General features: G+C 56.3%; 4 protein-coding genes across 4 annotated transcripts; 2 read left to right on the top strand and 2 right to left on the bottom strand.

Moving 5' to 3' along the window:
- Nucleotides 1-255: 255 nt before the first annotated feature.
- Nucleotides 256-1017, bottom strand: B0H18DRAFT_402710 (uncharacterized protein). Its single transcript, XM_048037930.1, has 2 exons — nucleotides 891-1017; nucleotides 256-836 (listed from the first exon to the last, which is right to left on the bottom strand). Exons 1-2 carry the CDS (start codon nucleotides 916-918, stop codon nucleotides 433-435), a joined length of 432 nt encoding a protein of 143 aa, XP_047892730.1. The 5' UTR covers nucleotides 919-1017; the 3' UTR covers nucleotides 256-432.
- Nucleotides 1018-1447: 430 nt separating this feature from the next.
- Nucleotides 1448-5546, top strand: B0H18DRAFT_955392 (uncharacterized protein; the record flags this gene model as incomplete). The annotated part of the gene is made up of 9 exons (XM_048042356.1): nucleotides 1448-1474; nucleotides 1616-1644; nucleotides 1720-1817; nucleotides 1975-1997; nucleotides 2106-2450; nucleotides 2507-3410; nucleotides 3460-3935; nucleotides 3991-4603; nucleotides 4735-5546. The coding sequence occupies 9 exons, from the start codon at nucleotides 1448-1450 to the stop codon at nucleotides 5544-5546; spliced, it is 3327 nt and encodes a 1108-aa protein (XP_047892729.1).
- Nucleotides 5547-6679: 1133 nt separating this feature from the next.
- B0H18DRAFT_955391 (uncharacterized protein) lies at nucleotides 6680-7720 on the bottom strand (the record flags this gene model as incomplete). Its single annotated transcript, XM_048042355.1, has 3 exons — nucleotides 6680-6927; nucleotides 7136-7236; nucleotides 7431-7720. The coding sequence occupies 3 exons, from the start codon at nucleotides 7718-7720 to the stop codon at nucleotides 6680-6682; spliced, it is 639 nt and encodes a 212-aa protein (XP_047892728.1).
- A 5831-nt stretch (nucleotides 7721-13551) lies between these two features.
- B0H18DRAFT_1119814 (uncharacterized protein) lies at nucleotides 13552-14054 on the top strand (the record flags this gene model as incomplete). Its single annotated transcript, XM_048033995.1, has 2 exons — nucleotides 13552-13909; nucleotides 13975-14054. The coding sequence occupies 2 exons, from the start codon at nucleotides 13552-13554 to the stop codon at nucleotides 14052-14054; spliced, it is 438 nt and encodes a 145-aa protein (XP_047892727.1).
- Between the last annotated feature and the right edge of the window lie 1535 nt (nucleotides 14055-15589).

The following is a 15589-nucleotide window of genomic DNA, read 5'->3' as shown; positions in this document are numbered from 1 at the left end:
GTTGTCCGTACGAGGAGGGTCGACGAGGGGAATGAGGCCGATGGCTCCGAAACCAATATACCCTCAGCCTCAAAGTCATCGCCCGCCACCTCCTCGTAAGCGTTGGCGGGCGCACATAGGCCTCGCGGTGCGAACTCCTAGGTTGGGTTCCTGCGCCTCGCTCTTGTTATTCGTGAGCTCGGTTTAAGGTGCCCGACCGACACCTCGCCTTGAGGATGTCATCCTCAGCGTAGATCTGGATCGTGTCGCCGGCGGCGGTCCATAATGAGCTTGTTGGTCGTGAGCGTACCCGACTTGTCTGAGCTCAGAATGGTCACGGCGGCGAGCCGCTCAATCGCAGTGATACGAGTGACGATAGCCTGGTGCTTGGCGAGCTGCTGAGCACCGACGGTCAGGGTGACGTGGTGGGATGGCGAATGGAGATACCGCCAATCAAGAGCACCAAGGTAGCGTTGAAGCTGTGACCATAGAGCTGATGTGGGGGAGGATGTTCGGCAGATGGTTGACGGTGTGGTCGTCCTGACCGACGAGCAACGCGGAGCGACCGAGGAACATGTTGGGGCCGGTGGGGATGACGACGCTCGGCCTCGGCCTGCTCGGAAGTAAAACCACTAGGCGCATACAGTCAGTGTCTCGATCAATGTGAGTGGCAGACTCAACGTACGGGAAACATTGATCGTCAACCTCAGGCTTCTTGCACCGAGGCGATGACTCGCCAGTGAGCGCAGCATGGTCGATCGAATCATCGACACGCTGATGGACCACGGCGCTGAAGCCCGGGGTGAATGGGTGGCAACTGGAAGTCCTGCGGTGGGACAGCAGCATCCTGTCCAAATCTCTCATGTCTCAGGTAATCGATGCCGCTCTGGCTCGTCCTCCCGCGTACTCACCTTCTCTTTCATCAGCCCCTCTCACCATTCCCTGCGCGCCCCTTGGAGGTACTTACCCCCATCCGTCGGTGCATCTCTCGGAGTTCCGTCCCGCTCGTCTCGTCCTTCACGCTCCGCTCGCCAGACTTCCTCCTGGCTCCACTGGACGTCCCTTGAGCGGGTCGCATGGTTCTGTCGCTCGGCGGCGCAAATTGCATAGCATCGTCAGGTACGTCTAGGAGGGACCAATGAGTGTATCTTGTCGCGCAACGGTCGTGGGCATGAACAGTCGAGTGAGTGATTGCAGTTACAGTAAGAAAAGAGCTCTGCAGTGCGAAACGGAGAGGTCAGACATTGGTCAGACAAGTCGGTCCTCGGAAGCATAAGTATACCGTGACCTCCAAGTGACCTCAGGTGCTCTGAGTGAGATCTGGCACATGACTCACCTCGCCACGGCCATTATGAAGTCCTTTCGTTCTTATACAGCCTATACCCTCCCTTGGTTCTCCTCAGAGTTTCCTGCCATATGAAGCCTGCGTGCCAGTTACTCCATAATTCTTATACGACACTACCGTTGGATGACCCGCCTCGATTCAAGTGATCTGGTACGCGGCCGGCGTGTGCCGTGCACACGAAGACATCCTCACAGAACGCGCTCGCCAGCGCCTCGTGACTCTCAGGCCTGTCTGCACACATTCGCCGACTATTGATATCACGACAGACGGCCTCCTTAAACGCCTTCGCAGACCGTTTGTATCACGCAAGACCCGGCACTGTATGTGCCTGTCTGCCTTTTATATGACGTACCACTGAGTGATGACTGCTGTTCAGATTCCACGATACTCAACAGAACGTCGGAACTGTACGGCGCCCCAGCGAAGTCTGCTAAATTTGAAGTGACCTCGTTTCAAGGCGCCTTGAAATCCGTAGAGGCGGGGAAAGAGACCGGTCAGGAAGCGCAGAAAGGATACGACCTAACCGGAGTGACGCTTGCCATGAGGTCATGTTGACGGCCACAACGCCTCTTACATAGGTGAGTCCTGTCTTAGCCGCGATCCTTGCATATTGTTGACTAACCTCCCAGTACTGGCAACTGGTCACGCAGTTCGAGAATCGCGTACCGGCAAAGTGCGAGTTTAATCCCGAGCGACACGCCTGCTCACAAGATCGCGGGTTGGCTCACGTCCCCGTGCTATATCGGTTGGAAACCTTGACGACACGACGCGAGCGCTGCAGGCCCGTCGTCAGGCTGCGGCTGAAGCACAGGCGTACAACGATCTGTCCATCCAGACGAGCCTGGGCGGTATCCCTCGTGCTGACAAGGCTAATACTCGGGGTGGTGGTTCTCCTTCGGTCCATTTCTTCAACGACGAACTCTCCAAAAGCAACTCGTACCTCGCCGCTCCGTCGACGAACCAGAACCGCGCTACGTCACCGAAGTCGGAGGGGTCTTCCCAGATGCAAACGCCGACCCGCTCCCTCTGGATCGGGAACCTCGATAGCTCCGTCACCAGCGAACAGCTCATCCACGTGTTCGCCCCGTACGGTGCCATCGAGTCGCTCAGGTTGCTGCCTGAGAAGGTCCGTGTCGTGTCCATTCATTTCCCGTTCCCACCGCGCTGACATTCTCGCATTAGGAATGTGGCTTCGTGAACTTTGTCGACCAGGCGGACGCGATCCGCGCCAAGGAGGACGTCCTGAACCGCCTGGGCGGAGACGTTGGCATGCCGAACGGGCAGACCGTCCGCATTGGCTTCGGAAAGGCTGATAGCGCGCCGGTCGCTCCCGCGAAAGTCACGAACATGAACAGCCCGTCGGCGACCTCGCCTGGTGGCGGGCTTGGTAAAGCGACGGGTAACAACGTCGGGCTGGCGGGCATGGATGCGCAGCTGCAGTCTACCCCAACAAGAGCGCTCTGGATCGGGTCGATTCCATCGACGACTACGCCCGCGACCATTCTTAGCGTGTTCAGCCCGTACGGCCCCATCGAGTCTGCGAGGGTTCTCACGCACAAGAACTGTGGCTTCAGTAAGGTTTCGTCTGTCGTCTGTGTACATGAGGTTGTTCGGGAGGTTGATGTTGGTGCCCCAGTCAACTTCGAGCGTCTTGACGATGCAGTTCGCGCTCGCAAGGCTCTCAACGGCCGCGACGGCCTGGGCAGCGACGTCGGCGCTATCCGCATCGACTTCGCCAAGGTGCCCGTCAAGAACGGTTCAGAGGGCACCGGCGGACAAGACGAGGGCAACGGCCTCAACGTCCAGGGCGTCGGCGATCTGAGCGTCGGCGCGACAATACACGCGCTGCGCAACATCAAGGGCGCGACCACTATTCCCGTCGACCAACAGGTCCTCAGCGGTGAGGTAGAGAACTACCGCTCGAACCTGTCACTGAGCATGATCGCCTCTGGGGCGCATGCTGGCATGTTCGACTCGGCTGGCAAGCCTGCGGGTTGGACTACGGCGGTTACGGAGCAGCAGATGGTCATGAAGGAGCTCAGTGGTGGAAGTCCTGATGCTGAGGCTGACGTTCAGGCCCTTGCAGGTGAGCTTACTGGGATCGACTTAGTGATCCAGCACTGACGTACTAGCAGAGTTCCGCCCTCCGATGATGTACTACACGACGATCCCGCTGGTGTCTGAGAGGCCTCACAACAGACGGTGGGATGCGTCGAAGCTGCGTGAGCTCCGCAAGAGGCTCGACACGAGCACGATCTCCACCGAAGAAGTTGACAATACCGCGGCCGACTTCCTCGACGGGGAGATTGTTGACCTCGCGTCCGACTGGCTTGGTAACACGTTATGTCTCCCTTCGGATGTCCGCCATCGATCTGACAAGTGCCTCTACGTCGTGCAAAAGCTTTTCGAGAAGTGCTCTCCAACGCCTCGCCTTGCCATGCTCGAGCGCCTCAGCCGGCACCTCGCTATGATCGGTATCCACAAAAACGGCACGTGGGCTGCGCAGAAGATCATCGAGTGCGTGCAGACTGCAGACGAAGTGGCTCTCGTCACGCAGAACTTGAGGCCCTACGTCCCGCCGCTCTTGTTGGACCAGTTCGGTAACTACGTCGTGCAGTAAGTGTGAGAGTACGTGTGTATGGGGATGCATACTGATAGCCGGGTAGATGTGTCTGCGCTTCGGTGCACCCGCCACCGATTTCTTGTTCGACGCGATGGCCGACCGTCTCTGGGAGATCGCTCAAGGCCGCTTCGGAGCTCGTAGCATGCGTGCCTGCCTCGAGAGCAGCAACATCACTGTCAGCCAGCAGCGCCGCATCGCTACTGCGATCATCCTGAACTCGATCCCGTTGGCGACAAACCCGAACGACGCGCTGCTCCTGACGTGGCTGCTGGACACGTCGAACTTCCCGTCGAGGTATAACTTGCTCGCGCCTCGATTCACGCCGCACCTCTCGCACCTATGCACCCACAAACTCGCATCGCTCACAGTGCTCAGGATCGTCAACCAGAAGGTCGAGCCCGAGGCGTCTACGCAGATCGTCGAGGCCCTCTTCTCGTCGCCGGGCGATCACGTCCTTACCGACGTGCTGGGCGATCAGGTTAACGGTGTTGCCGTTGTCCACAAGATCTTGACGAGCCCCTTCGTTGACCCTACCCAGCGCCCGAGCTACGTAGAGGCCACCAAAAGGGTACTGATTGAGTTGAAGGTCGGCGCCCTCAGCTGCGTCCGCCAAAAGGTGTCGCGGTGCATATTCTGGCCTTCGCCGCCGTCTGACAGTCTTTTCAGAGCGAGGGAGCTCGAGGCAGAACAGGGATAGGTGCTCGACACAGGCCCCCCGCGCTGCGCGCCTTGGCTTCCGGCGGCTCTCCTCCTAATAACGACCTATCTTCGTCTATGAACTCCCCAGGCGACAACGGTGACCTGCCGCCGACCAACTACCCCGCGGGCTTCCGGAGGGCGAGGGCGGGGACCTTGCCCTCCAATGTCCAGCTCGCAGCTCAGCGCTTCGCCGCGGCATCGAGCACGCTGAGCAGCTCGACAGCAGCGGCAGCTGCCACTGCGTCGACGGGCTCGTTTCAGGAGCAGCTCCAGCGACAGAGCTTCGCACCGCCCGCGTCGACGGCCCCCGTGCGACCTGGTTTACGTCACTCGGCCTCGGTCGCTTCTTCAGCTGCTTCCTCTGCATTGACTGAGCGGGACAGCCGCCTCCGCTCTGGCTCACTCACCCTCCCCTCGGGCGGTCTCTCCAACGCGTTCGGCTCGTCCCTCTTTTCGTCGACCTGGATGCCCAGCCGCAACGGTGGTATGCCCGTGCTGGACGATCTGCGCTCAGTGACGTCCATGGACTCCGGCGCAGATGATTTCGATGTCCACACGCTGGACTATCTGGGTCTTGACGAGACCCTCCGCCACCCGCCCGCTGCTACCATCTCGGAGCTACGCAATCAGGCCCAAGCCGCGATCGCAGGCAATCTCGCTGCGAACCCGTCTAGGCTTCGCGCTACTACCGTGTCCAACCCGTACCGGCCTTCTGCAGGCGCTTCTCTGCTCGCCACTCCCAGTGCAGAGGAAGAAGAGGAGCTTTATGATGAGCGTATGTACGGCAGGCAGAGTCTCAACGCCTACCAGGACACGGAGAGCGACTATCTCTCCGCTGCGTACGTGGCGAAGGGCTTCAAGCAGAGCGACCACCTCTCCGTCGGTCTTGGTGATGAATAGGAAGTGCGTCTCAAAGATGAGCCATCTCGATGAATAACGGGAAGAGCTAGTCAGGCATTCGACCTACTCCTTGTATGACACTTGTCTAACTCAACGTTCTGTACATAGCCGTGCGCACATATTATTTTTTGCTTTATACCTCGAATTCTGATCATGGTAGCTATGCTGTAGCCACTCGCCACTCTCAGCACGCTGCGTGGCACATACCTCAAACGTGATGACGAGCGCGGTATGTTCTGTCACATCCGTTGCGGGCCCTGATTTCCTGCTCTGACGTGTCCTACGTAGACAACTAAAGTGCATGCGCGGGACTTAGTGTATGTGCTCGGTGGTGGTCGCGACACGACGCGTCGATTTCTATCTGCGGGCATGTGCACGGCTCGTACTGAAACTAGGGTGCTATTCTCTCGGTTTCTATCTCTACATAGAGCACCCTAACGCCCCGCGCCGCTCTCTGATGAAGCCCTCCAGTGGCCTTGCCATGGAAGAAAACCAGAGTAAGGGACAATGTCCCGAACGTTGACTATGCTCTACACCGTCTGCATGCGACGGCTTCTGTCCGTTGAACTGGAGTGGGCCGTACAGACCGTTCTAGGTGCTTTCGCTCAATGAGTATTTCAATCAGACCTCCGAAGGACAACACGGCAATCACTTGGATCGTCTCGTTGACGTTCACATCGCACGCTCAGTGTAAAGAGAGGAAACAAGGAAGGGGAGCTCGCAATTTCGTGCACATGCTAGCCTCACGTCACGCCTTCCACAGAGGTACTGCACATTGTCGGGTTCTGTCGACCATTTCTCATGTGAGTAGTCGTTCGGTCAGGCGATCAATGGTGAGGACTGACGGCCAAGCAGTATAGATTACCCCTTCCGCTCAGCCCACGATATTGAAACATTAGTGGGAGACGAAGGAACGGCCAGTACAGCGCAATGTACTCTGCTTCTACCGTGAGCTGACCTCTACCATAGCTATGGGCCGTGATAGCTACAGGTTAAATGATATATTTCCGCACTACTCGCTGCGATTCATACGTGCAAGTCGGCGCCGTTGGCACTCTCCGCAGGGCGCACAGATATCGCTAGTCTCATCGCTCATGAGCACGGGATCTTTATTGAGGAGGCTGGGATGTAGGCTAAGCGCCGGGACGCGTGACGCGTTTTCTCAGATTTACTAGTACCGGAGCCACTGGCACTGCCATTCCCATTTCCTTTGTGTAGTCGAAAGTTGGCATTTCGAATCGCCCCGGATCGAAGGGCGGTGCCACTGACTCGTAAGTGTGACGCGAGTTGTTACATGCGTGAGCTATGGTCCTGACGCTTAAATCGTCATGGTGTAGAAGATCGGCTGCCCTAATACCAAGAACACACGCGCGCACTATAACTAGACAAGAATTGATATTTGTTGCATTGCCCAACGTGCGTGAGCTTCAGAACGGCTCTACAGGCCAGTGCGGTACTGATTTCAGGAGGTCGTAGCTTCATTTATCTAGGCCCTCACATCACCGCGCAATGAACACCTCCGCGCTGCACAGCGACAGGGCAAGTCATCCAAATGCTATTGTGGATGGCAAAACGATGTATTTGTGCACCTGCGATGCATATCATTGTCGCGACAAGGAGGTGCTCGATCCACGCAGCGGTCGTACCGTCGTCGGGGACTGGCAGACTTCCCGTGCCATCCAGTTTCATTCTACGATCGACCGACATGTCAATTCTTTGCGGGAAAGGATCCTTTCTGGCCCGGAAATCGAAGCTAGGTTCATGGCCCTAGCCGTGACTGAAGCTCCTCCGCCCAATGTGTCCTTTGAAGGCATTGCGTTATCGACTGGGCCCTCGGCATCGGCACCGAATGAAACCCCTCTTAACTCGACAGCAGCATCTTACGAGGCAGCAGGCGGTGGACCGTCCGACGGGGGTAATGATACCGCGGAGCTCGACGCATATGCGTCGATCGAGAGTTCTCTGAGCGATCTGGACACTATGTTCAGTGCTATCAAGCAAGAGATCTTAGGATTCTCCGCGACCGCGCCTCTAGCCTTTGCGGTTCCCCCAGATGCGACGTCACCCCCATACACGTTCTCCGATGAGATTTCGGATCGTCCAAATACCGGTATATTTGCCCTATCATCCACTTCCACCCTCAACTCGACTCTCTTGGCCCACGAGGCCAACATGTACAACTACTTGGATCTTAACGGACGCTACGCTCTCCCCGCCGTTGAGGCTGTCGAGCGTATACGATTACGTATTCGCGGGAGTATCTGCGGAGAGATCAAACGGGTTTGTGATATCAGAGGGAGAGAATGGGATGCCCAACGCGAGCATGGTCCGCCAGGCCCACAGACTCATATAGAACATAGGGGAATGGCTAGGATTTATCTCAACTGTGGTGAGGACACTTCAATGACTACCCCCACAGTCTCTAATAGCTCACACCACGTCTTAGATCGCTATCATCGCAAGGCCTTCCCAGGCCTGGATCCGGCTGTGGCAGCATTATGCTACATGGTTTTAACGCTCGCTCTCCTCTGCGGTGTGTCGAGAAGACAATGTCGTTGGGTCTTGGACATCGTCCGGTTTGTCTTTTCTTTCTTGCAGGGAAAGTTGGGCCTCGTTGGCCAGGTCCCTTCCGACCTACGCAGCTTGCTCCGCCACTTCGATATCGATCCCGAAGTCAAGACATACATCTCGTGTCCGCAATGCTTCTGCCTATACCCGGGCCTCCCTGCGGACTGTCCGGAACGATGCACGTACACGGCTTACGAGACTGCCTCACCATGTGGCGCCGATCTTTTCGCGACACGGTCTCTCAAGGGTGGGATGCATACCATGGCGATTCGCAAATACCTGCACCAGGACTTCAAAGCATGGCATTCACGTCTTTTAGCTCGCAAGGATATCGAAGCCTCACTGGACAAGTACGCGACACAATGCGGGCAGGTTTTGCACGACGACGTTCACGACAGGGTTCACGATATCATGGAGAGCAAGATTATTCGGGATTTTGTCGGGCCTGATGGCTTGCGATTCATGGATTGCCCCGATGACGAACTGAGGCTCATCTGGGGCTTTGCGTTTGACAGTTTTGATCCGCATCACATGAAGCCCGGCCGCAAGAGCATATCGTCTACCGCCATTTACCTCGTCCTCATGAACCTGCCCCCAGATCTTCGCTATCGCGAGGAAAACATGTTCTTGATCGGCGTTATCCCCGGCCCCGGAAAGCCTTCCTTGGACGAGATCAACCACTATGCACGACTCATTGTGGACGACCTACTCGTGTTCTGGAATCCCGGAGTCTACTTCTCCAAAACCGCCAACCATCCAAGCGGGCGTTTCTCTCTCGGTGCCCTCATCCCAATGATATGCGACCTCCCTGCCGCGCGCCAGATATCTGGCTTTGCGGGCCACTCAGCGACATATCTCTGTTCGATATGCCTTTTGGAGAGAGACAACATCGAGAACATCGTGAAATCGACCTGGACTTACCGCGATGTCACTACACATCGTCAGAGTGCTGAGACATGGCGTACTCTCAGGACGAAGCGTGCGAGGGTCGCCCATATTCGGGAAGGCGGGGTACGATGGACGGAGTTCCTGCGTCTTCCGTACTGGGACCCTATCCGGTTTACGGTTGTTGAGCCCATGCACACTCACTTCCTCCGCAATCTATCACACCACATATCATATGCCTGGGGCATGGACGCGTCGAGTCCATCTGGTGATGGGGTGTCTTGTCATAAGATGGACATCCCGCCGTGTGCTGCGAGAAACCGGACACAAGAATGGGTACAGAAGGAGGCGTTCTTATGGACTGCGACACAGGAGAGTCTGGAGCTGCAGCCGTACCCAGTCTTGTGGCACTTGTGCTATGATCGTGGCCTCCGGAGAGCGGGCTCTGTACGCATGCTCGCACGGCGTCTGATTGAATGGGTGTGTCTTATGCTATTGCAGTTGTATATGTCTCATGTAAATCATCCACAGCGCGACCATCAGCCCCCTGAAGTACGGGCGAGAGCGGGGTCCCTTCTAGGTGTTGCTCCGCATGCACCTACTCCGGTTGACGCTCATCGTACCCCTACGGGCACATCGCCATCACCGTTTTCGCTTGAGGCACAACCGTTGCCCGATCATGTCATGACGATTGCTGCTGGACGTCCGAGGAGCGGGGACACTGAACAAGTCTCCAGAGAGGACTCCGTACGCTCATCCGAGTCGAATTACACCGCGTCGAATTACACCGCGTCGAATTACACCGAGTCTAACTACACCGCGTCGAACTACACCGCGTCGAACTACACCGCGTCGTACTCGGACATACATGGCGAGAACAATATCGTCGGTACGCAGACATCTGCATATCAATCTGCTTACACAACCATGACTGAATCACCCTCAGGATCGCTAGACACTCACGGGGGATTGGATCGGACATCTTCTACAGCAGGGGCCAGTGGCTCTCAGGCTTCAACGACGTCTCTATCAAGCCAGGCTTGGACGGAGGATGATATCGCTAAGGCCGAGCTAGGGCTTGCCAAGGGGAATAAAAACCCCAACGTACGCGCAGCAGTACTCCAAGCCCTCTGCAGGAAGAATGGCATACCAAGCGAAGGGACAAAAAAGCAGCTCTGGGAACGACTTTCAATTTGGGTGAGTCTTGTACGGCGATTGGGTAACTTCTGCTAAGGATGTCTATAGACCGCCGCACACCCCGGGGCAGCAAATGAGATATCGCCAGATAGGAAAGCCGTTGTTCTTGGGGCTGATATGCTGCAAGAGGTATGGGATGACATAGATCGAATGCTTGTCCCTTCGTGCGTCTCTCCTGCGCCACGCAAGGTTGCCGCAAAGCCGGGAAAGCTAAAGGCGGACGAATGGCGCTCGTTAGGCATGATGCATTTAGTTGTGACCCTCGTACGACTTTGGGGCCATGAAGGAGGCCGAAGAGAGGAGATGCTGCACAATTTCATGCACCTCGTATCTGCGATCTTCATTTCGTGTCTTCGGTCAACAACCGCCGCACACATCAATGCCTACGACTTCTACTACACGACCTACCTCAGGGAGTTCATCTCTCTCTACCCCGAAGCACCCCTCCAACCCAGTAATCATCTTGCCCAGCATTACGATGAAAACCTGGAGGATCTAGGCCCCTCCCATGCCACACGAGCTTTTGGCCCCGAACGGTTCAATCACAGCTTACAGAATGTCCTAACGAACATGAAATCAGGTATGCAGCAATGACAGTGACTTCATTGCATATCTGACAGCTTATTAGGCGAACTGGAAATGACTATGATGTACCATGCAAACCGTGCAGCCAATGTGCGACCTCTGCTCACGAACGGTAACCTCCCTCCAGAGCTGTCGGTACTGCAGACTTCATTCGATACCGCATTCGAGTCGGAGTCTCGGGGCACAAGGCTCAATGACATGCTGGGCCTCGGAGACGCAGCGAGACTGCAGGTCAAAGAGTTCTCGTCCTCGATTCGCTTTACGACTGACGAGGAGAGACGTCTGGTAATCAACTACGTCGGAAGACATGACCTCAGCGGTGTGTATAGACCCACAATGCGCGATTGAGAATCAAAGTTTCTTACGGTCATACAGGGATCGTGTCGTGTTCTGTGATGCGAACAAACGGCTTCAACTTCCGGCCATTCTTCAGGAGTCACCATGATGCCAACATACTCATGCGGTCATGTGAAGAAGTGTTTGATATTACTGACCCAGAGTTGCCTAACATTGAGAAGATTGGAGTTTCTCCTGCCCAAGTTTCACGGATCCTTTGGGAAAAGGAGTGTCCTATTGGGGGGCCGCAGAGGAATCCCACTCGAGGAATCTTCCTCATTGTGCAGCGATACCGGCCCCTTGGCCAGGACGCTTGCGAAGATCCATATCGCCGTTTCGGATTTGCCGTTGCAGGCTGCTTGTTCTACGAAGATCTGTTGCCCCCGGAGATAATATGTGCGCAAGATGTTGTCTGCCCATTTGCACGCACGCCGTACCATGGGACGTCGGACTCTGCAATAGTCAAGAACAGGATCCATGCATTTCCAATTGTTAAGGTACTCCCAGCGTTTCGAATGGCGAGTGCTTGGCATGATTTTTAACTCCCTCTGCAGGATTTGTACCCATCACCGCGTTCAAACGGCACACCTGGGAGGGGCCCGCCGGGGGACTCAGTAGAAGACATGGTCGACGTCACGCGTACATGACTTTAAAGGCGACCTGTAGTTTTGTTCTTAATGTGTATTTCGTGAGCTCGAGCGACCAGCGAACCCATTCACCGCGACTTGGTCCTGCCGGCGAACAGAATATTATACTCATCTTCAAAATATCATCGTTATGGATATTGCCTGCTGTTGCCATATTGGGCACAGGGCAGTCCAATGCGAAGTCGTGGCGCCAGTACGCGCCTCCTCATCCACCCATGATCAATTTGCCTTGTACGTTGCTACTGACGAGACCTTCGATTAGTCGCTGCCACCACTGATGCTTGAACGCAGCTGCAGTCCTTGAATATGGACCAGCTGGCTGACGGGGACAACGACAGTCGAAGTGGCGACCCGTGCGCATCTTCCGCTCAACTTCAGATGGCCGTGGCCGCCGCATCTGCCCCGGTTCTGACTGGCTCTACACCTCCGCCAACGTCTGCGCCGTCAGGCACTGGATATACCTCGCGTCCGGGGTAGCCAATTTCACAAAACGGTGCGTAGCCGGAGGTTAAAGGGTTCACCCCGGACGTGAGGATCACGAACTCTTTCACAAAGACAAACGGCTGGATGAAAACGAACGATACGCCGTCGCTTGCTTGGGCTAGTGTTGTGAGTTGCACTTTGTTCGATATTATTTGTGCGAACGCTCAAGGGGACACGCTTGCAGATCAACTCAAAACGTTCATTGTTCGCGTGCAACTACACGTCCATACCTGTCCTCCTTCTCAACCTCAATCTGTCTAATCTCACGTGGACCTCACCTTGCTCCATCACGTCGTCGCGCTGCACTGCTCGCTCTGCTTTGCGTCTGTAAGCTGACGATTCGCGCGACATCGCACTCACCTGGAAGTCCGGGAATCCATGAGTCAAGCACGAGTATGAACACATCGCCGATACCAAGAGACAAGAGCATCCGCAGGTGTTCCCTGGGTACAAGTTCCAACCGGTGAAGAAGGAGGACAAGGAGAAACGCAAGGAAGAGGAGAAGGCTGAGAAGGCGAGAGTGAAGGAGGAGCTGAAGAAGGCCAAGTCGCGTCACGTACCGTACGTTCAGCAGGATCTCTTCGTCCCGGGGCCGCCTCCCCAGCTCCCGCAACCGCCTTTTGTGCATCTCAACCACCCCTACCGCCCCGCGCTCTCCACCACTCTCGGCCGCCTCGTCGCCGACCTGGACGCCCAGTCCCTTGTCTGTCGCTGGCGACTTCCCGGGGGAGGACGACGCGCAGGACGTGAAGATGTCCTTCCCTGGACGTCCGTCATGTTGCCGCCGACGGAGAAACGGCCACGGGCTGGGAAAGGAAAGCAACCTGCGTACGATTCACGCATGCCCCCGCCTCTCGTACCAAGCAAAGTGTAGCCTGCGCCTGTGTCGCTCACGGCCGAGCGCATCTCGCCCCCCTGGGCCTCGAGTTCGCAGACTGTCGAGCTACCCATGGTGGACGCGTCGTCTGCCTCAACATCCGCTCCCGCGGATGCTCCGAACATCGTAGTATCTGCAGCAGACTCAGGATCCTCGTCTGCGGAGCTGAAGGGAGAAGACTGCGATGGATGTATCGAATGATACTGGACCGTCGAACATGGACCCCGACTATAGGTTCATGAACTCAACCCTTTTGGAGCTGATGGGGTACGTGTTTTTCTCGTCCACCAGACGCGTCGTGGCCTTCACTGATCGACGTGTGAGCTACAGGACATGATGCAGTCCGGCATGCCTTTGTCGGACCTCTGAGGGCTGGACTGTGTCCAACCGTAGGCCCTGGACGACGGCTTCAGCGGCGCAAACGCCAATGCTACGGGGGGAGCCAGGAGAGTACGAGCTTACGCCTGTCCAAATGACGGAGTTCAACGTGTTCCCGCCGCCGGGCGCGAACATCGAGGTCGGCGTCATGACCGGGCCCCTGCGCACGCACTCGAGGAGGTCTACCTACGTGTTCGCGGAGCTGCTCGACGGGCTCGACTGGTCGACCATGTCTGGTGGATCGATCTTTGGCTCCTTGCAGAGCGAGGGTGCCGACGGGGAGGCGGGAGGAAGCGGAGACGGGATGGACATGGATGGGGTTGACGCGAACCCGATGCAGGAGCTGCGACGGAGCGTTGATCAGAACAGCCTTCGGTTTCAGGGGGGCTTCAGGCCGGGTTCTTGCTGTATGTGCTAGGTACGTCGGATGCCTAGCTTGCGCCGCCGTGCAGCCACTGATGCTTGAACGCAGGTCTCACTACTGGTGTGGTCGTCGACACCGGTGACGATTTCACGATGGCTTCGCTCTACTGCATCTCACACGTTGGCTGAATATGGCTGGCCGGGACGTAACGCGGTATCTGATCAAGGTTCGGCTCATGCGAGGTACACGGTCGAACAAGCGGGTGACTTTAAGACTGTCCGAGAGATCCAGGAGAAGCTGTGCTATGTCAGGTGCGTGAAATCTGAAGAAAACCAGTCGGAAGCCATTGGACTCACCGTCAGCTACGATATGTACCTCGACATAAGACTATCGGAGGCAACAGTCCTCGTGGACGCAGTAAGTGCACGTCGATACGAGAGTTTGTGCGTCTGCTCACAGTGCGTCCAGCTGCTGAACGGCTGACTGATCAAGAGCGATTCGCAGCGATCTAGTGCATGTTCCGGCCACACCTCGTAGACGTTGAGCAACCGGGCGTATCAATGATGCTCTTCCAGGCCATCCAGGATGCCGTATCGTGTCCTACGTGTACCATGGCCTGTGAAGCTGGCTGGAGAAGGACATGGACCAACTCTACCTCATACAAGTGCTCGGCGGTGACCCGTCGCGCGACGGCTCAAGGTATGCTCCACACGTCCCGCGTATGATGGCTATGCCGAACGTCGAACGTCCTGATAATCCCTCATAGAAATCTAAGACTCACTGCGCAGAAAACGCATGGCGTTCCTCGGCGGTGTAGTGCTCGCAGACATCTTGAAGAATCAGGAAGGATTCTGGGTATCGCACAGGGAGTCGTTCGGGCAGGCTCCGCTCGCTAGACAAGCTGACGGCGGGGTGAACGGTTCCGCGCGAACTGTGTTCCGTTCCAGCGCAGGTAGGTCATGTACGTAGCTCCCTAGTCAGCATCTCATGAGCGCTGACTCGCGACTGCGCTCACAGTTCAGTCAAGATACGCCATCTTCCCATATGGGGGTGGCGCCGACATGCACGAACACCACCTTGATGTGATTTCACTCAAACACGCCCGCCATTTGTGTTGCAAATCTGCATGAATCAGTATGCGAATGGATGCGAATGATGTCGTGAATGGACGCAAGTCGCTTCTTCGATTTACACGAGTGGAGGCGAATTGTCTTTGTGGGTGGAGCGAATTGTTTTGTGAGTAGGGCGAATCATTTGGCGAGTAGGGGGCGAATCATTTGGCGAGTACGGGCGAATCGTTTATGGAATATGGGCGAATCGTTTGGCGAATCGCAAACGCGTTTGACCGACACAGAGAATTTCTGGCCGCCTAACATAGTGACGAACCATGCAGTATGTCAGGCTTCCGAACATCCATTCTGGGCTTTCCGTATTTGGCCGCCTTACATCACGCCTTTTAGTGGGCCGAACATAGCACCTGCTAGGGTGCCGCAAATACATAATGCTCGGCCCACGTACATTGTCCTTACATCATAAATTATATCCGCTTTGTTCTGGGCCCGCACATGGCTTCTGGAAGGGCGTCGCGCATTGCGCGAGCATTGTCCTAACATGCTCAATGATCGACCTCTGCGCGGCCTCCTAACATGGCGACAAACACGACCAATGTCGTGTCACCTGACATGCGGTGTTTAGTCTGCAATGTGAGGGCCTCGAACAAAGA

Source organism: Fomitopsis serialis (assembly GCF_022376445.1).
Source record: "Fomitopsis serialis strain Sig1Antser10 chromosome Unknown B0H18scaffold_39, whole genome shotgun sequence".
Taxonomy (NCBI): Eukaryota; Fungi; Basidiomycota; class Agaricomycetes; order Polyporales; family Fomitopsidaceae; genus Fomitopsis; species Fomitopsis serialis.
This window is presented reverse-complemented; position numbering and strand designations above follow the sequence as displayed.

Excerpts from the sequence above, each read along its gene's own strand:
- B0H18DRAFT_402710 (XM_048037930.1), bottom strand. The coding sequence starts at position 918 with ATGGTGAGAGGGGCTGATGAAAGAGAAG. Across the intron at positions 837-890 it reads AGGGGCTGATGAAAGAGAAG|ATTTGGACAGGATGCTGCTG; the intron begins GTGAGTACGCGG and ends GAGACATGAGAG.